Genomic DNA, 26444 nt, shown 5'->3' on the forward strand with positions numbered 1-26444 from the left:
ATAGTCCCAACCAAACCCCATAAATAATTTCAACCAATGACCATTGACACATAAGACCAAAGGTGGGAATTTGCGTTAGTTCGTCTATGGGCTCCCGTCAGTATTTCACCCACCAATTCTCTGGTCCTCAGCTAATGACCACTGATATAGAATCTCATGAATAAAAACCTTGTTTCTAAGTGCTAAAGGATTTTATACATTTGACTATAAAGGATTTTATACGATTGACTACAAGTTACATGGATTCAGTTTAATGCAATAAAGATATTTGCTGATTGTGCTTTGATTCGATGTGCAGTGGAAGGTCAGGGCAGGCTGTGTGAAATGCGTAGGTGGCAGATATTTTTTGTACAGGACGAGTCGCACTTCTGATAACAGGGGTACTGACGCAGGGCCTCCCCGACATCAAGGCGCTGCTGTGTGAGATTGGACGAGCCGACACGTCATCCTGCGGGCAGAAGACGTCCACTAAGAGAAAGCTAAAGTTAACTGCAGATGACACATAGCCAATAGTAGAATAGTAGGATATCTTTGCTTTGTTTGCTGAAATGTATAAATGATCCTGGGCAACTCGGGGGGGCGTCGTCCTCTGTTGGGTACAGGGTCGCGCAGAGCTGTAATGGTAGGGACCCGAGCCCCAGATTTGTATTAGATCTCCTGTTAGGAATAAATCCACTCCCGTGTGAAATCGCCGGCTTTCTGGTCATTTCTCTCTCAAAACGAGCGCGCACAATTGTTGGATGAATGTAGGTCGTGTTTGATGAATTTAATTGGAGTCAGATAACTAATTCGAACACTTTGGTAAACGTTTGGTACATTTAAAGTTAAAAATTCCTACAGTGCCGGTACATGGGCAAGTAGTTTGCATGATGGCCTCCCAGTGCAGAGGTGCAGGGTTTGGTTCTAGCCTTCCTGCGAGTTGAACATCGCTAGTTGTTATTTATTTATTTATATTTATATATATACAATATATATATATGTATATATATATATATATATATAGAGAGAGAGAGAGCGAGAAAGAGAGAGAGAGGATTTTTTTTGTACAATGTATGTAGATGTAGCCAATCTCGGTGGCGGCTTTCGCTTTTCAAGTCAGTTGTCTGAAAAATGACTGCTGTCCTGACAACTGGCTTTTTAATTCCTTCACCTTTCACTTCCTCAGCTCGCTTTTCAGCGGAAAGTCGGTATCATATTTTCCTTGATCAGTCCAAAATTCCCGCTCCACATTTCCCTTCTTTGGTATTCCAATGGTAGACTGGCAGATGAGGCAAACGCACTTCGAAAATGTCATTGTGAAAAACAACTCCGACTCCCATTCCGTATTAAAGTGATACATTTTTGTCTTCTTACTTGGTCCAGCCAAGTAACCAACTCGCTAGCTTGTTAGTTGTGCTGCACTTAGCACCGTTGTTTGCGCATGCGTGGTGACATCTGTATCACAAAAAAATCAGGTGCCATCTGACGACTGAGTGCCCTGTATCAATCACATGACGTATAATGATAGGCTGACGTCTATTTTTTAATGTCATGCAATCTACCCATACTACCTTTGCGATCGACTGGTCGATCGCGATTGACGTAATGAGCACCCCTGTCTTAAACCAACGATCAAGCCAATTTTAGTCATGATCCTAAGAGCATCCAAAGTTAGTTTGTAAAGTCTAAAAGCATCGAACAGCAAAGCTTGTTTCAGCATCATAAAATTAAATACGGTACCATCAAAACGCAAGCTACTTTTTGTGGTATAAAACACTATTTATACAGAAGCTATTTTTCTGTCCTAAACCAAAGACCAGCAACCTAGATACCCATATTTAATGATCATCTGGCGGCTGACAAACTGACAAATATTTTAAGTATTCAACTTGGGGTAGATCAGAGAGCAGTCACGAGAAGCCCATGTGTCAACATTCATGTATCTGAGATGTACGACAGCAGAGAATACAAACAAAGGGAGGTAACAATCAACAAAAGGGGGGACCAAAAATGGAATTTCTACAGACGTTTGGCAAAAACGCCGCCTCAGCAAAACTCCAGTTTTGGCACTTTAAGACCATAAGTGTCTGTAAACGTGAATACAAATATGCAGGGCGTATTGGATATAGGCAGGTGTGAATGAGGTGCAATTGTGTGTGATGTCACACCTCGTCGTCATAGTGTTGTTACAGTGCAACTACAATCTAGTCAAGCACAAACAGTTGTTTCTCTACCTGCATGTGTGTGTGTGTGTGTGCATGTCTGCGAATGTGTGTCACAGTTTAAGTCCGGTGCAAATTCATCCGGTTTTGTTTGTAGATTTTGTCGTCATTTCGCAAAAAAAATAATCCATAGTCATTCGACCTCAACAGCAAACTAACCAAAATCCATCATCTACCTTCAGGAGGGACAGCGCTACTACCCAGGGCAGGCTCGCGACTCATTTTTTAGTAGTCTCTCACTCAAGCCCTTTCTGGACAGGCAGAGTTAATCTGGCAACAACCTAAAAGTGAAGTAAGGCACAAGTAACGGTACCTCATTATACCTCCTATTGAAGCTCTTCAAAATGGAAATTTGTTTGGGAAGGTGTCAACGTGATACTCCAACTTTAATGGTTTTAAATTAAAGACCCTCAAAAAGCCAGGTTCTGGGGTCTAAACCAGTGATCACTTTTATTAGGTAGTTTCAGTGGTCTTAAACCAAAGACCATCTCAACAAAAGGTCTTATACCAATGATCATTAACAGAGATGGGTATTTCGTCCCAGGGGACGGAACCATCCATTACGGTCATAAACCAAAACCATCAATCAAAAGCTCGTTTCCAAGATCTTAAACAACCACTGCCACATCCTAAATATTCAACTAAGGACCATTTTGCTTCAACAGTCTTGCAACTAATAGAAGATTGGTTCGATGCAGTTAAATTTGATTGGCTTATTTTTTTTTAGGTTGTGAACCAGATGGTAAACGAACCGAAATGACAAATTGCTCACTGATCCAAGACCAGAGCGAGATGAGCTTGTTTTTTTTTTTTATGTGCTCCTAGATGATTGATTCCGCCTGTCCAGATTAAAGGCAACATTTAAAGAAATATGCAGCACATTCTGGGCTAAGGCTTAAAAATACTTTATGCCAATGAGTCTCAATATAAATGCAAAAGTATTGGGACACCTACGCGAAGTGTAAACCAAACCGGTTCCAATTTACTGGGAACAGGTTTGAGTCTGGGGGAAGAATTTGTCACGCTTTTAAATGTCCTTTGGCCAATATGAGATTGATTCTTAAATTGATTAAGAGTTGTGCCCCAATACTTATGAACCAATTGTGTCATCAGATTAAAAATCCATGTTAAATTATCCGAGAAACATTCCCAAAATAGCCACAGCAGACTCATGTCAGCCAAAGCCCTGGTTAGTTTTAGTTGGGTTTCCAAACCTTCCTTTTGAGAGGCTCCTGTTCCACCCTGTTACACTGCAGCACAAAAATCCGTAAAATTGCACCACCTCTGGAAAGAAAACATTGTATTTTACATGTTTACAAAAGAAACTGACAATGTAGTCAGGGTGATACCAATCACATCCAGTCAGTTCCATTGTCTCAGTCGTATTCACAGCGTTGGGTTTCTTGTGATCCATTAAAACCTATTCAGGGTGAAAGGGTGGAAAAAAGCAACGGTCATCTTCCCAGGCTGGAGTGGTCCTCAAAGTGGTACTAAGCCATCTTGGGTCAATGTTTTACAGCTTCCAAACAAAACAAGTCAGCATTCCCAGTAAACCTTGTGGTTCAATTAAAACGAGGGGCGAGGAAGCCTCACTGACGTTTCCAGGGAGCCATCGAGGGTCCGCGACAACAACCCTCAAGGGGGGAATTGAGTGTTCCTGGATCTTGGCAGGACTTGGGTGATTTGTGTTTTCAATAAGTGGAAAGTTTAAAAACTGTGCAAAATGTAGTTTTGGGCGTTAGCTCGTCTAGCGTAGAAAACGATATGATAGTTTTTTTTCCAATAATAAAACTGCCCAGAGGTTCCCTGACCAAAGCAACCACTAATAAAAGTACAATGAAAATAATGTTGACTCAAGGTTGACGCCAATTATACTGGGGTGGGGGGGTGTAGTTGGGCTATGGGGCGGCGAGCCCAATAAATTTGACAAGCTAATTTTATTGCATAATAATTCAAGCTGTTCTAGTATTGTTAGTTTCCCAAAAAGAAGACTTTATATTGATGTTTTGCCTTCCAAAACGAAAGGTTTCAAGTCGTTATACTCTTTAAGGATAATTCTTTTTTTTCCGTCACATTGAACCAAGCAATGCAGGTTTAGTACAGGATAAGCGATTTGAAGATGACGCATTTTCTTCCCTTGCTCTATCAAATGTGAAACAAACAGAATATAACAAATTAAGACAAATAAATAATAGCATTAATTCACTTAATTTCCGAAAAACTAGACAAAAGAAGTTAAACGTTTTCCTCCCTGACTGAATCGAATGTGAACCGAATAATACCAAGGTACGCACCCCACCCTGTTATTTATTTTTTTTGCCATACCATTACACCTCTGCTTAAGTACGACTGAGAGTTGAACACAGCAACAAAATAAACCTTAACGGTGGTTTGTGTTCGCGCACCATAAAACGTTAGAGTGACTGCATTAAATATGAAGTGTATTGCTTTAAATGAAGACGTTGAAAACACCCTGCTGTTATGAGTACCGTCAATAATGTTGCGACACGGCCCTATCGGAATTCACCAAAATAATGTAAAATTGAGACTAAAATTCCTTGGCTGCGTATGCAGGTAACTCCACCAGCACCTCCTTGCTCATGAATCCATTATTTATGGAAGGCTCCATTTATGTGGCGCCCACGGTGCTAATCTAAAAGCTAATTGATTGCTGGTACAGCACAAAAGGCCAACGCGGGGAATATTCAACCACTTTTGACAAACTCCCACCCATCCGGAATTGATTCGATGGCTTTGTAGTGATGCCTTTGACGGGAACCTCAAAAATGCTAGCGGGCTTAGTGGATTAGTGTCGAAAGATCAATGGGGTAAAAAAAAAAAGCTAATCAAGGAATAAATGTAAAAAAATTGCAAGCTTAATGAAAACATTGTGGATTTGATATAATCTGTTGGGAAATGCTATAATGCAGTGGAAGATCTAAAGTCAACCATCCATCGCAATTGTCTTTTAGTCAGACTGTTAAACATTTTAGTTGAAATATCATCTCGGCTCCTTGATTAAATTTAGGCAAACAGTGGGCAAAGTTACATATGCAACCCAACCCTTGGCACCTCTGTGGATGGAAGATCTAGAGACACTTTCAAGGAAAGACTCATCTTCATCCCCTGACACAAGCCAAGAGGTAAGCAGAGCGCTACGTTCTGAGAAACAGCTCATACTTGCTGGGTTTGGGAATTGTGTTTGACAATTTGTCAAAGTGCCACTACCAGCTACATTTATTGTGGCGGTGTAGAAGATTTAGTATATGAAGTGCTGCTTCTAATAGTGAAGAAATATTCGTTTTTACGAGCGTTTGCTTCTTATTTTCCCCCATACAGGGCACCGCTTTTGTAATTAGTCGTAGCTCGCCTAGTTGCAACACTCTATTTACACGTTAATATTTGTCAACTGAGGGCTTGTGAAGCCCTTTAAGGCTCTTTGGTGATTAAGGGCTATATAAATAAATTTGAATACTTTTGACTACCCCCGTCCTCCCGGTTGGCATGGTAACAAAGAGGCGCTTAGTCCAGTGTTAACTATAACTCAATTTCAGCAAGTTCAATAATAGATTTAGTGATAATTCTTGATCATGTTGAAGAAATAACATCATGAAATGTTAAGATTCCGAGTAACACATTTTTGTATAGAGAAAATAATAATATAATCCCTAATAAAAATATAATATAATATAAAATAATCCCTGTTTGATGTTAACTGCTGATCTTGACTAAAAAAAAACAGTTTTTATATTTATAATGTTTGCCATCAATTTTTGTCTAATTCCACATTTTTCAACATCTGAGTGACTTTGTAGGTTTTCACTGTGTGAATGAACACAGCAAGTCAATTTTCCGACACGGATAGCAATAACAGCCAGGTCCGGTCACACTAATCTATTTTCATTTCACACGTGCTGTCTTGCCGACTTTGGGGTTAACACATTAAGGTTGCATTATTACCTCCCCCAGGGCCTCTAAGCATGTCATAATCAAGTCAAAGACAGCCTTGAAGGTCCACTCACTCGCAGCGGTGAGAACATCTAATGAGGCGGGCAAGAGAAACAGGCACCATTAATTTCCCAGTTAATCACGTCTAACCTCACGCGATGGAACAACGTTGGCCTCGATAAAATTGCTCGCTAATGATGACGGCTGGTGAAAATTACAAACACACGGGAAGGATTAATTACACATTCGAATAAAATAACAGGCATTCCTCATCATCATCAACAAGCACTATCACTGTTTTATCACTATTAACACTCCAATTATGTTGCAGGTCATATTGACCCGAATTTGAAAATCTAGGCATAACATGAATTTGCACTGCTTTTTTTCTCCTTTATCCATTTTTGGCTGATTAAACATAGACCGGGTCAAAATGACTCATAAACATTGTCTGCATACAAAAGAAAAACATAACAGGAGGCTTAAGGAGCCTCCTTTAACCTTCCAGTAAGGTTCTGGGTCAAATTGACCCACTTTGCAAATCTAGCCTACAAATATAGATTTGGACTTATTTTGCTGTGCCTCATTTTTTTTTCGATGACTCAACAAAATGCAAGTCAAAGTGACCAGTCAACATTATCTTTCAATGCAAGAAATTAACATAATATTAATGGCACACTCTAAGATCAGTTGGATCGATGTACAAAACAACCCAAAACCTTTTTTTTTTTTTAATTGAGTTATTTTTTACCCAAGTTGTTGTAGAGTGGAACCTCTGCAGACATTTGTTCAGTATCAAATTGACATGGATTGAGCAAAATCAAGACTCAACTCAACTCATGGGGATGTTGAAAAGGGTCAAACGGACCCATTGTGATCAGGTCCAGACAAAACTAAACGATTTAAAAATGCTGCAAATTAATTCACATGGTCAAATCTATGACATATTGTAAGTAAAGTAGAATCGAGGGAATTCATGCCAGCTGCTGTAGAAAACACGAGATGAAACAGGAGGATTTAAAAAAAAGGATCAAATTGACCCTCTGCCGTCAAATCAAGATGAATAGTGAGCATTCTTAAACAGGCCAATATGAGCTGCTATCGTTGAAGCCAGACAAATCGTGAGGGCTTTGAAATGGGTCACATCAACCCGTATTAGTAAAATCTTAATTCATTGTGCGAATTAAGAAATGAGTCAACTTAACCCGCTATACTGTGGTAACATCAAGACATATCTTGATGGACCAAATTGACCTGTTGTAGAAAAGTCGAGACAAATTGTAATACATTTAAAATGGCCATTGAAGATTTTGAAATGGGTTCCATTAAAATCAAAATGAATTGAGAGGATTTAAAACTGGGTCAAATTGACCCATTCTCGTGAAATCAAAATTAATTGTGACAATTTGAAAATGGTTAAAATTTGGCCGTTGTTGTAAACTCAACAAGAATTGCAAGTATTTCAATATGAGCCAAATAGACCCATTCTAGTAAAATCAAGATGCCTTGCGAGGATTTGAAAATAAAAAGGGTCAAATTGAGCCCCTGCAGTGTAAGAGACACAAATGTTGAGGATTTTAAAATGAGTCAAATTGACTCATTGTAGAAAAATCCTGAAAACATAGTTTGGATTTTTAAGAATAAACGCTTGGCAATATGTGAACATGATTTAAACGGGTCATTTGAGGGAGGGCGTAAGACTGATTCAGTTTGCATTACATTAACAAGGAGGGGCATTTACCTTTCACAGCAGAGATAAGCTATATTTTTTCCCACATATTCATAAATGATGTGAAAATAGTGTATTTTCCCAAGATAATAAATCTATTAGTGCGAGGGCATTTACGACTCTCCTGTGGGCTGTGTGGCGAGCGAGCTATCGGCCTTGGAGGAGGTCTGCCTCAGATTCGATGGCGACGTTACATATTGTATGTCGTGCCGTGATGAACGAGCGACCACATTTGCTGGAAGGTGAGGGTGACTTTGGCCATGGCTATCGGCGACGGGGAGGCAAATAGGGGGCTTCAGAAAAGGGTCAGTGCGGTGGGGGTCAGGAGGGGCTCCCATGTCGACACCAGTGAGGACCCCCTGGCCAACCTCGAGTACATAACATTCAAGAATTTTCAGCATTTGGACCTCTTGTGTGTCAAAGTATGCATGCAAAATAAAAACAAAAAGCTAAACAAAAAACGAGAATGACTCAATTTGTGACAGAATGAAATGAAGGCAATTTTGCTACCATTTCTTGAAAGACGCAGTTCACACAACCTGGAGGGATGTCACTTTTTCCAGAGAAGCCTTTTTCAAATTAAATCAATGGAGAAACAAAAACAATAAAGAGCTATAGCTAAAGTTCGTCACCAGATGGGGCATGCCCCCCAACATGAATTTTCTATTTAATATAGGGTAGCAATTAGAGACATGAGGAGTGCAGTGTCCCACTTGATTTTCATTTGTATATGTTATATTCAATACAGAGTAGTAATTAGGACAGGTGGTGCAGGGCCCCACCAAATGCATCAGATGGGGAATTCTTTTCTTGTGTCATACCGTGTTCCCTCACTTTTCATGGGTGACACGTTCAGGGTAATCCAGAATTTCAGGAAAATGTTTCTTTTCCTGAATGGCTGACCTATTTCCAGGCAAGTTGAACCCACATGACGGCCAGCCTCTGCCCTCAATTAACTTTTGTGATGTTATGTGCGCCATAAGAACCCCCCGCCCAAAAATCCCCCCACCCTCTAGTAGTTAATTATGTTCAGGCGTTTGACAGCTTCTCACCACGTTGTCAGCGTGTTGCCTACATGCACAGAAAGAACAACTGTTGCTGCGGCGAGCTTGACTTGTCCTCCCGATGGTGCACCAAACCAAATAAATAACATAAGAACTCGACTTACTTGTTTCACTCTTAGTCAAGAAAGATCAGGTTAGAGGCACATATTGCAGTGCCCTACAAGAGGGAGCAGATGGGGCACATATTCTGTATTTTATATAGAAGTAATTCAGTAGTTACACTTGTGTAGTAATTTCTTTTTTGTATCTTCCTTCTTGTTCTCCGGGCGCAGTGCCATCTCCCCCCCGAGTGTGTCATTCAGCTGAGCTGATTGGCAGATCATTTTTTTAAGGGGCAAACATGATGATGCCCTGAATTCAGCATAGCAACAACAACTGGAGCAGTCTGAGAAAAAGTGACAATCCCCCAGAAAGCCAAAGTGAAATCAAAGCATCCCTGAGAGCACTTTGGTCCGCAGCAGTTTTGTGGTGTGTTGGAGGTAGAGTGACACTTGGGCCTTCGCTACACTTACGCTCCATTTTGACCCAACTGTGCTTCAACTTGACAGGTTTTCTTTTTGCAGAGGCAATCCATCTCAAGGTGGAAAATGCATCTTTTTTTTTTTTTTTTTTTTTTAGGCTGACGCAAATTTCAGATCGACCCGAAATTTGGAAGGCGTGTCTATTATAAAGTCAGCCATTTTGGTTGAAGCATCCATTTTGGGCAAATTCCAGTGCTTCAAACAAATCCTACTAGGAAATTTGCCCAAATGAACACCAATCTAAATGAGATGTCTGAGACACATGTTGATGGTGAATTAAGATTTTGCCTCTCTTGTTAAATGCAGGCAGAGCATTTTGCGACCATTTAACATTTTGAGGATTCACCATTAAAACACAGACCAAAAGGTAAAAAAAAAAGAAAAAGAACTAAAAACTAAATATGCTCCTAACAGCATTTTAATCAGTTCCAATCTGCAACAGGTAGATCCTATTCAGATGTGTGTGTTGAACTGGGAATAAATTTTTTTTGGACTACACCATCTAATGTGGCAGTGTGGCGTCAAAGGTCGGTGATTATTCCGAGTGGGTTCCATAAAAAATAAATAGGAGTGCCCAGGAAATGAAAAAAAAATCTGCCCTCATAGATAACAAATGGATCTCTGTGAGTGGCGCATAACATCCAAGTTTAATTTTTTTTGTTTTAATTTTTGATTAATAGATTGTAATAGAAAGTGTTTGCTGTTGAAATGCAAAGCAGCTCTACCAAGCTATGAAAGTGCTAGCAACAGACAACTCAATCCTGCTTTCTGGATCCCCACCCCCAACACACACACACACACACACACGCACACACACCCCAACATAGACAGTGTCGACATGCCCAACACATGCAGTCGGGTATGTTTCCCGAATCGATATGTGGCCTAATTGCCAGGAGAACAATTAGCCCGATAACTATCGCCTGCTGTCCTTTAGCCGCCGCACAAGAGCGACCGACTATTCTCCAACAAAGACGCCTAATTCCTCATCCTGCTTGCTCATTATCTCACTAAATGGTGCTTGTGTAGGAGGAGCAGGTGTTGGCGGTGCGGCAGAATGATTCTTGGGCGAATGTCGGTTTGATGGAATTAGAGGGGAAGCGAGAGCAAGCATGCCGACTTAAGCCAAGAAAAGGGCGGCTGCTGGCGAAAAGATAGCTCGGCTTCAACGTTCCCCTGCTAATGAGGTAGTTTGTAAAAGAAAAAAAAAATACCTTTGTTTTGCTCAAAGGTGTCCAACTCAAGAACCAGATCCACCCCGCTGCAGTTGGTCTTTTTTTTTTCAACAATATGAGACAAAAACAGAGGCTAGCCGAGTGCTTCAGCGGGTAAAGTGGGGTATGTACCCCTGCGAATAGGTTCATTTGACAATGTGGAATAGTAAATATGTGGTGGTTCATTGTAATTTGATGAGGTGGCTCAATATTAAATGGTTTTCACAGTAGTATTGGCCCCTGAACTACGATGTGGCCTATGACAGAAATGACTTTTACCATCCTGATTTAGCTCAGAAGTGTTGGGCACCTGCGAGGACCAAAGTGCCCAGTGGGAGGCAGTCGAATTAACATGAAAACATTTTACAAATAAAATATACACCCTTAACCTTCCCTCCAATGGGGTAACTTAGAGGAAATGAGTCCTGCTACATCATCACCCACATGTTTTAGTCTGCTGTTGGCATTCAACATTCCTTCGATATTATTCGACTTGGCTTACAGCTTCTGCTGTGCTGAAACTCCCTTCCAGTAGTCTAAAATGTCATGAAGGTCCTCGTCCTTGGCAAACTGCACCTTCTTGCGCAGAGCGTGGCCCGCTGCGATGTAAGATGCCTCCTCCCGGGGGTTCTTCTTATATGGGCGAAATCGCTCCCAGATCCGCAGTGTGCTCTCTGACGTGTACTCTGGACTGGAAGAGTAGCCCGAGTTGTAGTGGTGGTGGTGGTGGCGAGTGGGCGACAGCTGCGAGTAGGCGGCCGTGGCATCCCTCTTGGAGCGGCCGAGTGGTTTAAGGAAGGACGCCTTCTGGGCCGGCGAGGGCGATTCGCTGCCACCCTCGTAGTAGAGCGCGGGAAAGGAATGGCGGTGTTCCGAACTGTGGTAATCGGGCTGAACCTCCAGGTGGTGGTGGAGCTGCTGATGCTGCTGCTGGTGCAGAGCAGGACCAGGACCAGAACCAGATGACCCACCTCGACCTCCACTTCCATTACTACAAGCCATGCCACCGCCATTCATGTTTACCCCGCCGCCCCCGTTGACGTTCCCCATTCCATTGCAACCCCCTACTCCACTACGCACTGGGCTGCTTTTTTCTGACGGGTATTTGGGAGGGTCGCTACGCTTCTCAGGAACATCCACGCTGAACACCCGGCCACTCTTGACTGGACCACCGGTGGCAGCAGCTCCACAACGGTTCTTGGTCACGGCAGTGTCTGCACTCAACTGCCTCTGTAGGGGCCTCACTGCATTGGCTGGGGGTGGGTCACGGTACGGCGGGGAGAGGAACCCCCCGCCGCTTATACCCGGTCGTTCTGACAGGGGCATCACCAGGGGCACTGGAGCCATGGAGGGAGGAAGAGGTTTCTGGTGCAGCTGGGGATGAACCTGAGGGTGTGGAGGGGCTTGAGCTTGAGGATGACACTTGGGGTGCACCTTCGGGGAAGAGGCCATTACTTGATCTCCTGAAGCGAGGGGCAGGAGGTTCCGCGGATGGGAGGCCATACAAACTGGAGGTTGCTGTGCGGCATTTGTATTCTCCACAGCATTAGAGGAGGCATCCAATTTGAGGGCGTCAATGCAGTTGTTAATTATCTGGTTTACCTTGTCGACCTCCATGGCAATGGTGGAGATCTCAGACGCTGAGCCGCGGCCATCATCATCGGAATCCTCCGCGACGTCCACCCCGTTTTCAGCTACAGCACCTCGCATATCCAAAACAACCTCTCCAACTGCACTCACCGCTACCATCTCCCCATCTCTGCCCTCCCCGGCCCCTCCTACAGTCCTCACGTCCATGTAGCTCCCCTTGGTGCCCATGGTGTCAGAAAAGGCGCTAGCCATCTTCTCCACCTGTGGTAAACTGGAGAGGCGGGAAGAAGTGGTGTTGGCCGAGCCGTGGAGCATGCCTGTGCTCGAGGAAGCCGACGGGGGCAGCTTGCTGCCTGCCGCTCCTCCATGGTGGTGCTGATGGTGAGCCTGATCTTGGAGGCGCTGCATGGCGGCTGGGTCATTGGCCACTGCCGCTGCCGCTTCTGGGCCATACCTGAGGGGTGACGATATCCTATTTCATTATGTGTTAAACAACAGCTGGTAACCACTTTTGGACTCTGACCCTATATGTAGAACAGACTGGTGTAAGAGCACACATACCTCATCTCCAGAATGGTTTTCTTCACGCTCAAAGCTTTCTCCTTCTCTTCCTGGATACGTCGGCGTCGGAGGCAATAGTAGACAAAGCCCAGTACGATGACCATACCAAAGAGACATCCCAGAATGGTCATGATATAGTGTGTGGTGGTGGATGGATTGCTGCGGGGGTCCGCAGGTCCCACAGCCCGCGTGGTGAAGGACAAGCAAGTGTGGTTGTAGCGCTGGGATTTTCCAACAGAGGCAACGCAGTAGGTATAATTGGTGTGTGGCCGGAGTTTGTCCAACGTTACCACCTCCCTTTTGTTCTTCAGGGGCATAATGTCTGCCACGAAGGTGTGGTTGTACTGCGACATGACATACATCTTGCTGTACGGTCGAGGTATCTGCACCACCACGGAGGCGCTGAAGAGTGACACGGTCTGGAGTTTCATCGAGATCTGGTGGTTATAGGTAGGATTAGGGGTGGATGAAAAGCTTGGCTGGTGGTACAGACCAGGGTCAGGGTTGTCCAAACCCATGCCGGAGCCTTCCAGCTCTGGCCCAGTCGCAGAGATTCCCGGAATGATCACGCCGTCTTGACACCTGGAGGAAAGGATGACTCGAGCGTTCCTCCCATGTCCTGGTGAGGGGCCCAGAAGGGGGTAACCATTGAGTTCGCGGGGGGTCTCACACTGCAGACGGTCGTAAGTGTGCGTGACATTGTTGAAGGCTTCCAGCCAGGTGAGGAAGCTGTACAGCTCACAGCCGCAGTGAAAAGGGTTCCCAGCCAGCTCACACACAAGTAGCCGGTTGAGGACTGTGAAGGTGGACGGTTCGAGGCGGGCAAGTTTGTTGGATGACAGATCCAAGCTACTGAGGCTGGGGCTCTCCCAGAAGGCATTGGCGGCGATGACCTCAATGAGGTTGTGCTGAAGGAAGAGGCACTGCATCCGACCCAGCCCTCGTAGCATGCCCTCCGTCAGGTTGGTCAGCTTGTTGTAACCCAGCTGGAGAACCTAATAAAAACACAAAATCAAAGTCTCTAACAATATTTCTTACAACAACACAATATAGATGAGCAGTGCAAAACCTGAAGGTTGGCCTGTCCGGCAAAAGCCCCGTCTTCAATGTAGCTGATCTCGTTTTTGGTGAGGTTGAGGTCAGTAAGGTTGGTGAAGCGGTACATGGATGTGAGGAGTACAGCCTTCAACTTGTTCTCGTTCAGTCTCAGGTCATGAACCTGTAAGACAAACCCGATCAAATCCCTTGTGTTGTGTTCTCCTTCAACATTTTCAGTAATCAACCACCTACAGTGACCTTTAAGTTAGGCGGTTTATTTAGCTCTTTGTGTATGTTTGGAGGGGAATTGGCTAATGGGTGACTTGAACCCCGGCCTAACCAAAGCCTGAACCACAAATTATACTCATATTCAGCAGGGTGCCCTGAAGGATATCTGACTTTTGGGGTCTTTGCAAGGAAGAGTAACTATTACCATGTTTGGGTTGGAGCCTATTCCAGCTGACTTGGGGGAAGAGGCTGGTTAGTCTTGAATTTGTTCATCAGCCAATTTTAGGTCTCTGACAGTCTGACAGTCTCTCATTCAAGTAGTACTCCCAACCATGGTTAGCCCCCAAGATCATATAAGAATGTGTGTCCTCAGAGTTGTATAGCTTGTTAAACATTCAGGCTGGAGACTATCTTAGCTGATTATTGCTTTGCAACCGACCAAGATCAGACTAGTTCTCTGGCTAGTATGGCCAACCACCCTGAATTCTTTTTAGTCATTGGTGGTGTTCGTAAAGCAGACAACAGACTCTTACCCAATGATACAGAATAGTAACTAATTCCAAGAAAATGAGAGTTTAAGGAGTCATAAAAGGAGAGACTGCTACTGACCGTGCTGTTGATGTGCTGGGGTATGGTTTCGTATGGGGGCTGGTTCTGACTGCAAATTGCCAGCCAAACGTAGCCTTTATCCCCCTCGATTAGCCAGCAGTCTCCGCTGACTACAGTGGGCAGTCGCAGGAACAGTAACGCGGGTAGGAGCAGGAGATAGAGGAGAGCCATTGTCGGGACTGCAAGTTGGAAAAAAAGACGATGCTTGGAGGACCTCAAAGGGGCTACGATGAGGCACAAGTAATGATGGTGGTCTTGGCAACAATTAGAAACCAGCTTCCAGCATGGTCCCCATTTTAGGTGTTCCACATGCAAAGGTTCTGAAGACGGTCCCGCCAGCTGCTACTCATGGCCCCGGACTAGGCCACGTCCCAACCAACCCAGAGAGTCCACAGCAGGTCTAAGACAACAGAGAAAATTTGACAAAATATATTTAAAACTTTTTTCCAGGAGATAGAATTTTATTGACTTGCACATAATAGTTTATTTTCCACCATTTAATTGTGAATTTAAACAGCCAAAGCTTTGTGCAAGTGCTATTCATTTCAAATAACACCCCAAAAAGTCACTAGATTTGTCACTTTCTAGTTAAACTGTCACTGGAGAAGTTGGACAGCTCACTAAATCATCAACAGTGCACAGCCTGCACTTAGTTGCAACACGCTAGCTCTGCCCCCGGTTGTCTCGATAATCAAAGCTGTACTCAGCTTTGATGTGAGACACCACAATTTCCCTCTCTTGTAGTCACAACTCACAAAACAGATTAATCTTAACAAGACACACACAATATGTTAAGTGTGCTGTAACTGTTTAACCTTTGTGGACTTTCCTCCAAGATTGGCAGAGAGTTTTTATTGAGACACCTGGGAAGTGTTTTAAATTAATCAGCATTGCGTGATGTTCAAATTAATTGTGTTTCGGAATCGTGTCAAGTGACAAGTGGGTAAATAAAGGATGAAAAAAAAACTGGCGAGTCAATCCCTTCTAGGTAATGCTAAATCCATTAGCGGCTAAAATTGTGCCATCAAATTGAAGCAAGCAAACACACATGCTTACATACCGTGCCATGATAATAATAACAAACAGTGGCCACCACGAAGAATATTTTTTTTTTCTTTAAGAAAAAAAATTCAAGAACGGGGAGGACTTGCTAAATGGCAAACTCTGAAAGATTCGTGTAATTTGCATGTTTTAACAGGACGCTTGCTGACATTTAGCTGTTTACCTTCCTTGCAGGATTAACCGCGGATTAGCCGCTAATCCGCCATAAAATATGATGAGACTCAGCGCAGCGATGCAGACTCTTTTAATAGTTTAGATTGCCTCCCGCTGCTAAGTTGAATGACGGGAGGACGAGATGATGAAAGATCTATCAAGAACACTCCAGAAACAAAAAAAAATGACATTCATTCTCCTCTGACATTGGGCTGGGCAGTCCTTTCCGGGGGTGGAACGGTCCGGCCCGGCCGGACACCCATTTTTGGGGAAGGGGGTTGACATTTTTTTAAGTTTGATTAACAAAGGCCGGAGGTTGATTTTAGTCCGGCCCATGAATTGGCCCTAGTGCGTGTGATGAACCAACAGGCGAAATGGGCAAACGACAAAAATTACCTCAGAATGCATCAAAAGCGCCACTACCAACTGTGTGCATTTAAGCGTACTTGTATTTCCTTATTGTGACATCATGTTACTGGCGCCTCCCACCTGCTACTGGGGCATACCAGCGCAAGGTGGAGGGCAATACAAAAATCCCTCTAACACCAACAGTGCGTACTTACTTTTGGGCACGTTTGTGGAGAAGATGAAAGAAGAATAAGGAGATGAATTAAACCATAATAAGCCCATAATAAAGTAAGCAGATTTGAATTGTAAATTATCCAGCTAATGATGTTTAAATAAACCTCTGCCGTTAGCATCGCTCCTGCGTCGGCGGCATGCACAGATGATTTTCTTTTCTTTTTTTTTTGGTTGGGGTGGTTTTGCAGGCCGGAATAGGGTCGGGCCAATAATTTTTATGAATAAGGCCAAAGGGTCGAGGCCAGAACCATATAGATTTCCCGGCTGGGGGGCGTCGGACTGACCGGCAAATATGGGTCAAGTGCCCCGCTCTGATTGATACCTTTGTAGATCTTTCTTTTCAACCACATCACTATCCTCTGAGTTGGTCCAGGCTGATGGTCACCCCACACTTTGACCCTGGGGTAAAACAAGGATTGAATGTTCAATCGAGCTCGTTCGATTCTAATTTACCCAGGTGAATTAGTCTGAGGTCGCGATTAACTTGGCATCATACAATTCATCTGGCGGACTGATGCTGACTACACGAAGGTGAGTATGCAGACTCTGGGAAACAACCTCGACAGTTGAATTTGAACACTGTCTCCAGAAAGTAACTCAAAATAAAGACAGTAAACACTTGAGGTTTGCAGTGATTCAATTTCATTCACAACTCAAGTCACTGGAATCACCAAAAACTGTCGAGTTGAGCATGAGGTTGTGGACCCAAGTGCAACGAAGCAGCACTGCAGGTTGGAATAATTTAACTGAAAGAAAACAAAAAGCCAAACAAGGTACTGTGATAAATAAATACTGAAGCCATAACACAGAAACTAAGCACTAAACAAAAACTCGGAAAAATAGTTTGGACTTAAGAATGACTGCAAATATACAAAAGCAACATGACATGGCATGGCATGGACGAAGGACATATGACAATGAACCAACAAGGACTGAAAGAAAGCAGGGACCTAAATACAGACAGATTGACGCGACAATGAGGAACACCTGGACAAGACACAAAGGGTTGGAGGCTTCCCATATAGGGACTGGGATGACAAGTGCAGGTGGACCCAATAACCTAATGAGATAAACAGACAAAGGAACATCAGGAAACTATGAAACGAAATACACTTATCCAATATCAAACTCAACCTTGACAGAACATGACAGAAACTGAAAACATGGAGGATTCACTTGACTTGGGAGATTTGAGTCAACGAGAACACTCAACTATCACAGACTCAAATGAAAGTGAAAACACAGCAAGTTCAGACGATTTGCTTCACTGACTCCCGTTGGCAGATGTAGATTATTTATTTGAATTGGGTGAAGGGGTCGAGTTAGAAGACAAAAACACCTTCTCTGACTCAAGTGGAAAACCAGATAAACTGTCTACAGGGTTTCCAGTGAGTCCATTAATTTGAGTCAGTTACCTGATTCAATAATCTTGTGTCTCCTAACTCAAGTCACCAGAACCAGATATTATGACTTGTGATTCAGTTAAATCAGGTGAATGACTTTAGTTCGCGCGCTCAGACTCGGATAATTCAGTTGAATTAGGTATCTGACTTGAGTCAGTTGAATTTCTAGAAACATGCCGGACTTCTCTCACTCGAGTCAACAAACCAAATCAACTCAGTCTGAAGGACGTCTGGTAAGTCTGCCAAGTCATTTAACCAATTCAACTGATTTATCGGACTCTCCTAAGAAGAATGACTTGTTTCTTGAAAAGAAATATTGCCTACAGGACTATATTCCCCCCCCAAAAAAATTACCCAAGTAAATACACTTGTAGCGGCACAGAGGCCGACTGGTTAGCACGATGGCCTCTCAGTGCAGAGGTTGTGCGTTCGATTCTGGCTCCGTCCTTCCTGTGTGGAGTTTGCATTTTCTCCCCGTGCCTGCAAAGGGTGTCCTCCGAGTACTCCGGTTTTCTTCCCACATTCCAAAAACATGCATCGTAGGTTGATTGGACGTTCTAAATTGCCTCTAGGTATGAGTGTGAGCGCGGATGTTTTTCTTTTTTGTGCCCTGCGATTGGCTGGCAACCAGTTCGGGGTGTACGATAAGATAGCTGGAATAAGCTCCAGCACACCCCGCGACCCTGTGAGGAGAAGCGGCTAAGATAATGGATGGATAGATATTATGTTACAGTTCTACAAGGTAAGTGTAGTTGTGTGTGAGCGTTCAGCATGGAGATGGCTCTCGAGAAAAATCAGTTTTTCATTCTGTTAGTCCTGGTTTTGATGCACCTGTAGCCTGTATAATCCTCTGCGCTGTTTTAACTGTCCTCTGGAGCCTCACTCTGTCTGCCTCAGTGCAGCTGCCGTACCAGGTGGAGACACAGTGAGTCAGCAGGCTCTCAATGGACGAGTGGTAGAAGGTCTGCTGCATCTTACTGTCCAGGTTGAATTTCTTGAGGACCCTCCAGAAGTGCAGACACTGATGGACCTTCTTTATATGCTGTGGTGTGTCCAGGAGAGGTCATCAGCGATCTGTACTCTCAGGAACGTCAATGTTTGGACCCTCTCCACACACTCGCCTTTGATGGAGGGGCGTGGGGTCTTGTTCCTCCTGAAATCGATGACGATCTCCTTCGTTTTTGCAGTGTTCAGCTTTGTTTGTTGTTCGCAAACCAAGCCGTTAGTGTCTGGACCTCCTCCCTGTATGCGGTCTCGTCTCCTTTTCAGATCAGATCGACCACTGTCATATCATCATCAAACTTAAAAAACGAAACTAAAAAACTCGGTGACTGACTTCAGTTAGCAGAAGCACCAGAAACATATCAGACTTGGATGAGGTTATTCATTGGCTTGAGTCAATAGGAGGAAACACCACAAACTAAACTGATTCCATCTAACTGGGAATCTATGTCGCTTGAGTCAGCAGACTCATTGGAAAACTACAAACTCAGATAGTTCAACAGATACACTAGAAACATTGAAGAATGAAATGATTGAGTTGGAAGACACTGGAAAAATTGCAGATTCTGATTACTGGGTTCACTGAATTGAGTCGGCAAACGCACCACAAACACCATGGACTCAGATGATTCAGTTGAAACTGGTGACTGACTCAAGTCTGAGGATGCATCAGAAACAGCAGCAGCTCAGATGATTCAGTTAAATTGCGTGATTTAACATAATTTTTTGACCTCATCTACAAATGTGACAGGTCCGCTTTGGGATAATCAAATCTTTCAGCCCAACCCTCGTCTCAACCCTGTCATCAGTGTATCAACTTGCATGGTGACTGCATGGAACAATCAAGTGTCAAGCGGAAAATAACAGGCATGTGAGTACACCGCGTGAGTTGTTTTCTTTTCCCCTCGATATGACAAGAGTAACATTTATTCCGCCTGGCCACCGTGAACGATGAGTCCATTAGGCGCTCACTTGTTTACTGACTGACGCCCGCGCACCGTGACGGTCATTAGTTTAGTTTTATATCAGATTCATTCTGCTGTAATAATGCTGACTGTATTGTTCGGGGTGTTTTTTATTGCAGATGCTCGCCTTTGTGCCGCTCTGCATTGATGTAATGCAACTTATAGGGCGCCCTGTCACCAAATCACAACCTGACACCTTTTGTCGCTCCCCCGCTGCTCTTTTATTATCGCTGCTTTTATTTTGACAGGAAGCGTGCGACTGGCTTATTTCGCTGCGTTTTCTTCTCTAAATGAGCTTCTCTTTGTGTTTAATTATTGTCTGTCACAGCAGTGCTTTAATTAAAAGTTGTCAGGGTTTTCTCTTTCTCGCTCAAGCAAATGACAAGTTGCCCAAAGTGGCACTAACAAAACAAAAATGTTCTTTGTTGAGATTTACTCATCATTTCATTATGTACACTGTCTCAGATACAAATAAACGTATATAGAATAATATATGTTGATATGGAGTTGTAGATACTGATTTGGGAAATTTCATTTATTCCCGTGGGGCAATTAATTGACTCAGTTTCTGATCCGCATCAGTTACTTCAACAACACAAATAGAATGGCCCCGTCATCCTCTGTTGGTATTTTTCAACAGGTTCAAAAAGGCAAAATGTTCGCTACAATGTCATAGCAATTACTGAATGTCTGATGAGCATAATTGCATGATCTCCGGGGAGACACGCAGTAGGCTGTGGTGTATTAAAAAGTACAGTCCTCAATTCTTCTATTTTTGGCATTTAAATATGGAAACATGCAATTGTAAGCATTGCGCAATAGATGACTTGTAACGCCGTTTTTCAGAAGCAAACGTAATTAAAAGCCGATTGTGCACTTATTTTATGAAGTGTTCTATTATTTTTCACCCCCCAAACTTTTACCACTGTTGAAATATCAGGCTTTTTCTACAAGATCAGCCACGTACTGTATATCAAAGCTTCTACAAAACATCAAACTCAATTTACATTGACACAATGAGATTTCTTTGCTACTTTTTGTTTTCCCTTTATTGAGACTGAGAAGCTCTCCACTTCGAAAGGTATACAATCCCAGGAGATCCCATATGAGAATTCTGCCGCGTTCCCAGTTACTTCCAACCGCGCTGTTCAAAGTAAAGCGTACACAAGCTGTAAGCGACACGTCGAGGACTAGGAACGCTCCAGGGAGGCTTGAAAGCAGAAAAAGAGGTGAGAAAGCAGCACAAAATTGGATTTGGAGGTACAGTGTGGCAGATTTTTGAAGGAGAGGATTGTGCCGCAACTAGCACTAACGGGCTACGATTTAAGCAGCTTCCTGTTGTTGTCACCAGTCGTCGTTGTCGAACTGGTTATCAATAAGGGCGGCCTCTGGTTAAGTTTGTATTCACACTCCAAAACCATAATGAATCGCAATCAAATCAAATGGTCAAATATTAAGCACATACCGCTAACAAGCTAAAACGAAGACTGACTTTTCCTTACAATGTCAACACAAAGAGGGAGATTGTTTACAAGCCATCAAGTGTTTTCGAGCCAATACAGTTTCTACTAAACTGCTACAAGTGTCCTAAAGTGGGGTACAAGCATACGGGTAATCACATGGCATTAGCATCTATCATCTGTGCTGTGTTGTTCATCTGGGTACACCACATACAAATATTCAGTTGTATTACTTTTTTCCCAACAACTCAGTTTATTTTCTTGGCTTCCATTATGTGCATATGAATATTCGACTTTTTTTCCAGATTCCAGCCTCTGTGAGTTACCATAGCAATATAATCTGCCCAGTAGGCAGGCTAATATAACTGTTTCTTGAACCAATAAGATTTTAAAATTTGCCTCTGCATGGCCGACAAATGTCGTCAACATTTTTTTTCCATCCTAAATAGGTAGGTCTGAGCAAAACATGTTAGAGGCAATTTCGACTACCAAAACATGTCTGTTGCGTTCACTGGTGAGTATGATACATTTGATTTAAATATAATTTTGTTTTGTTCTTGGATAAATATTGCTTGTGAAGTGGGTTTCTATAATTGAAACAGAGGTTGTATAAAGAAGTGCATAAAGTAAGGTAAATCCCCTTGAAGGCATGGTACCAAATGACACTGCCACATACTACAATAAAAGGAGTCTCTCATGTTTACAAAAAAATAAATCAATTCAGATGTTATAAGTCAAGTCGACTGAGCCGTATTTTAGGGTTTCTGTTTGATGGTTGCCGGTTCACTTGGCGTTCTAGGTCACCCATCTGGCTCAGCCTCCCCGAGTATCCACGTCTTGTAAAAGTTCACGATGCGTACCCTGTCCCGATATGTGGCATGATACTCCTCCTACCAGTTCGGGACTGTAGAGTGTTATTTGCAATGAGGCCGAGCTCGGAAATTAACCGCAAAGGGAGTCAAGCTGTGCCATGCTGTTAGTCACACAACAAGCATACGAGCAGCCGTTAATCACAGAAGGAGGATGTTGTGACTTGTTTTCTTACCACTGCCTCACATGTGCGCTTCCTAATCGATATAATCGCTTTTGTCGCTAATGTAGGCAGCAATGTGAAGGGTCAAAAGCAAGAGCAACCACATGAATGAACTGGTAAAATGATATGTATATTTACACCCGCAGGGTCCCTGGTCAGAATTTTTGAATGTCATTATCCATCCATCCATACATCATCTGTTCCACTTCTCCTCACTAGGTGTTGTGGGGGGTGCTGGAGCCTATCCCAGCCATCTTTGGGCAATAGGCGGGGGACACCCTGAACTGGTTTCCAGCCAATTGCAGGGCACACAGAGACGAACAACCATCCGCGCTCACACTCATACCTAGGGGCAATTTAGAGTGTTCAATCGGCCTGCCATGCACGTTTTTTTTGGAATGCGGGAGGAAACCGGAGTACCCGGAGGAAACCCACGCAAGCACGGGGAGAGCATGCAAACTCCACACAGGATGGCCGGAGCCGGGATTGAACCCACGCCCGATGCTGTCTGTCACTGTGAGGCCATCGTGCTAACCAGTTGTCCACCGTGCTCTCTCTCTCTCTCTCTCTCTCTCTCTCTCTCTCTCTCTCTCTCTCTCTCTCTCTCTCTCTCTCTCTCTCTCTCTCTCTCTCTCTCTCTCTCTCTCTCTCTCTCTCTCTCTCTCTCTCTCTCTCTCTCTCTCTCTCTCTCTCTCTCTCTCTCTCTCTCTCTCTCTCTCTCTCTCTCTCTCTCTCTCTCTCTCTTGGGAAATCTATTCTGCAGCTGACTGGGAGCCAGTGTGGCGCCTTTAGGACTGGAGTCATGGCGAACCACAGCTGCGGCGATCTGAATGAGTGGTAGCTGTAAGATGCTCGTTTGAGGCAGTTCGGTCCGAAGACCGGGGCAATAATCGAGTCAACTGGAGATAAAAGGCTGGATAAGCTTCTCCTTGTCTGTTGGAAGCAATTGAGAAATGACAGTTGTTCCAAAGTGTCGGACGCTTTGCCAAGCTCAAATTATCCTGAGTTCATTCCAATACTGCTCCCATCCAAGAGGCGTGTTTCCGTGGGATTTTGAGATTTGGTTATTATATACTGTAGGTATTCAGTCCTTGTGGCGAGGCGCAGATATCTCTCGCCAGAGGACGCCGAAAGCAAGTGGCGGCGATCAAACGAGCGAGAAGGAGTGCGAGGGTGATGTAGGGGCGGGGATGCAGCCTTAATTTATCGGTTTTAATTACTCCTCTCCGTCTCGACGGCACCACCAGCGGGCTTTGAATTTCTTTTTGAGATTGACCTTTGCATGGAAATGAGAGTGAAGGGGATGATGAAGAGGAGCTGAGGAATGAACTCCGCTTTAATCTTTAAACAGGCTAGCAAAAGAAGAATGAAGAAGGAGGAGAAGCACCAGAGTGGCTGGCTCCATAATGAAAGTTGAAATGCAGTGAAGCATTCGGTGCAAATTTCATCCATATAGTTAGGAATATTACCAATATTGCAGTGCTAAAGTCCACTAACCAAATCTCAAGTTGTACAAAAACGTTAAGTTTAACAAGCATGAGGGGATGAACATATGTAAAGATATGGAATAAAATTGTAAATTATTTCGTACTAAAAATAAATGAACAGAATATGTAAGAGAAAAAGCATTTAAATAAAAACAAAATCACATCGGTGCAAGACATAGAAATATTAAAATAACTGAAATGATGTACTATACAATGTGAACCTATAATCCAATTTTTAATTTTTAAAAATGGGCAAGTATACAATTTTAAAAGCACATGCAAATACCATTTTAACGTTTTTATTTGGTCTGCAAAATAGCTATATCAATATGAAATAATCACACAAGGCGGGTTGAGGGCCGCATATTTGCACACCATACTGTGATATACTGACTACGTTTCCTCCAGTACGCAAGGCACACTTATCCTTTAACAGTGACTGAAACAAGAGGTCGGGACTGTTTCCATCTCTTGTTTGCATGTTATGTCGTCATCTCCCATTGGACGACATCAAAGTAGCGCTCACATTCTAAAGAACAAAGGCCGGGGCTTTCAAGTCGGCCATTTTATATCCCTTCCAAGGCGCTCGAGTGCTTCTTGATGGCCATCCAAAACACTTGTTACTCAACTTTACTGTCTTTTTTCCCAGTTCAACTTCACTGTCTCTCTCTCGCTCTCTCTCTCTCCAGAGAGAGAGAGAGAAGATATATATATATATATATATATATATACATATATATGAGAGAGAGAGAGAGAGAGAGAGAGGCAGCACGGTGGACGACTGGTTAGCACGATGGCCTCACAGTGAGAGACAGCATCGGGCGTGGGTTTGATCCCGGCTCCGGCCATCCTGTGTGGAGTTTGCATGTTCTCCCCGTGCTTGCGTGGGTTTCCTCCGGGTACTCCGGTTTCCTCCCGCATTCCCCAAAAAAAATGCATGGCAGGCCGATTGAACACTCTAAATTGCCCCGAGGTATGAGTGTGAGCGCGGATGGTTGTTCGTCTCTGTGTGCCCTGCAATTGGCTGGCAACCAGTTCAGGGTGTCCCTTGCCTACTCCCCGAAGATAGCTGGGATAGGCTCCAGCACCCCCCACGGTACAGAAGATGGATGGATGTGTATATATATATACATATATATATATTTATATATATGTATATATATATATCCATCCATTTTCCGTACTGCTTCTCCTCACTCGGGTTGCGGGGGGTGCTGGAGCCTATCCCAGCTATCTTCAGGCAGTAGGCGGGGCGACACCCTGAACTGGTTGCCAGCCCCGTTCAGAATGGATATATGTGTATATATATATATATATATATATATCCTGGGCTCCGGCCTGTTTGTCTTTGTGTGCCCTGCGATTGGCTGGCAACCAGTCCAGGGTGTAACCCGCCTACTGCCTGAAGACAGCTGATAGGCTGCAGCACGCCCACGACCTTTGTGAGGAGAAGCGGCTCGAATAATGGGTGGATGGATGAAATATGGCAGTTTTTTTGTCAGTTTGATGCTTTGGTTGACCATTTGGCACTGGTGACTCCAATTTTTCTTGCAACTGAAGAAACCAAAAACGAAAAATCTCAAGTGACAAAAACTTGGAAGTTGAGGCACGCTCTACTAAAAGTTTCTGTCTTTTGGATCTTTCCCTTGACCTGTCATCTCACACACACACACACACACACACACACACACCCACACCCACCCCCGCACCCTCCCCCCCATCCCCCGCACGCACACACACACGCATATGCACACTTATGCATATTTCTCACACAAAAACACATGTATGCACACGCTTGGAAAGTTCAATGAAGGACTTAGCTGTTCCTGTGAAGCATTTCAACTTGCAATGGAGTGCAAGTGACGGTGAACACAACGCCCGAGGCAACAGGTGGACAAAATGACAAAAATAAAAAATGACTCTGACCTGCAATTAAAAAAAACGTTTTTCCACTCATTCAAGGTTTTGTTGCAAGCTAGATAAAAAAAAAAAAAAAAGGTGCAGTGCCTCAGGGGAACCAATTACACGCCGGCAGTGGCACCGAAATAAGAACCAGCGCCAACCTGAGTCGATCTGTCAGAAACTCATTTGTCGACTAAAACGATGCAATATGCACCGTGTGATGGCAAGAACGATCGAATCTGGTTGCTTTGCTTGGTTTCATACCTGAGTCATTTCACCATGCTGGCTAGTTAGCCCCGTGATGGCTAATCAGCTGGTGGGGGATGTCACCTTACAGCATGGTGACATGCTGCGAAGGCCTGACATACATCAGGAACTTGGAGCGGAACTGCTCATTCATGCCATCCTAGCGCTGTGAGGCTCCCCCTGCACCGAGCCCAGGCAAGCACTGGGTAGGTTTAAGCAGCCACACCTCCAGCATCCAGGGTCGAGGGCTTCGACACCCGTGCCCTCAGGAGGATAGAAGGCATCACGTGGCGTATGCGCATCACAAACTGAACGCAAAGGGAGAAAACAGCCAGCATCCCGCCTCGCAGCAATACGGCGAGTACGCTGGTATGGCCTGCCAGAAGAGCAGCAACAAACACCATCCTGGCCTTCAATCCCCATCAAACTGGCGGGAGACAGCCTAG

At 43.9% G+C, this 26444-nt stretch overlaps 1 protein-coding gene across 1 annotated transcript in view; it reads right to left on the minus strand.

The window, feature by feature from the left end:
• Positions 1–1007: 1007 nt before the first annotated feature.
• LOC148331800 (protein phosphatase 1 regulatory subunit 29-like) overlaps positions 1008–26444 on the minus strand; it is a 134735-nt gene continuing 109298 nt past the window's right edge. Inside the window, exons 5-8 of the mRNA XM_088303802.1 lie at positions 14704–15103; positions 13898–14047; positions 12829–13823; positions 1008–12721 (exon numbers count right to left, since the gene is read on the minus strand). Of these exons, the coding sequence (XP_088159928.1) occupies positions 11176–12721; positions 12829–13823; positions 13898–14047; positions 14704–14874 (2862 nt within the window). The 5' untranslated portion in view covers positions 14875–15103 and the 3' untranslated portion in view covers positions 1008–11175. The remainder of the gene's footprint in view (positions 12722–12828; positions 13824–13897; positions 14048–14703; positions 15104–26444) is intronic.

The sequence above is a fragment of the Idiotropiscis lumnitzeri genome, chromosome 8 (assembly GCF_059441095.1).
Source record: "Idiotropiscis lumnitzeri isolate Australia: NSW breed Sydney's pygmy pipehorse chromosome 8, RoL_Ilum_1.0, whole genome shotgun sequence".
In the NCBI taxonomy this organism is placed as follows: Eukaryota; Metazoa; Chordata; class Actinopteri; order Syngnathiformes; family Syngnathidae; genus Idiotropiscis; species Idiotropiscis lumnitzeri.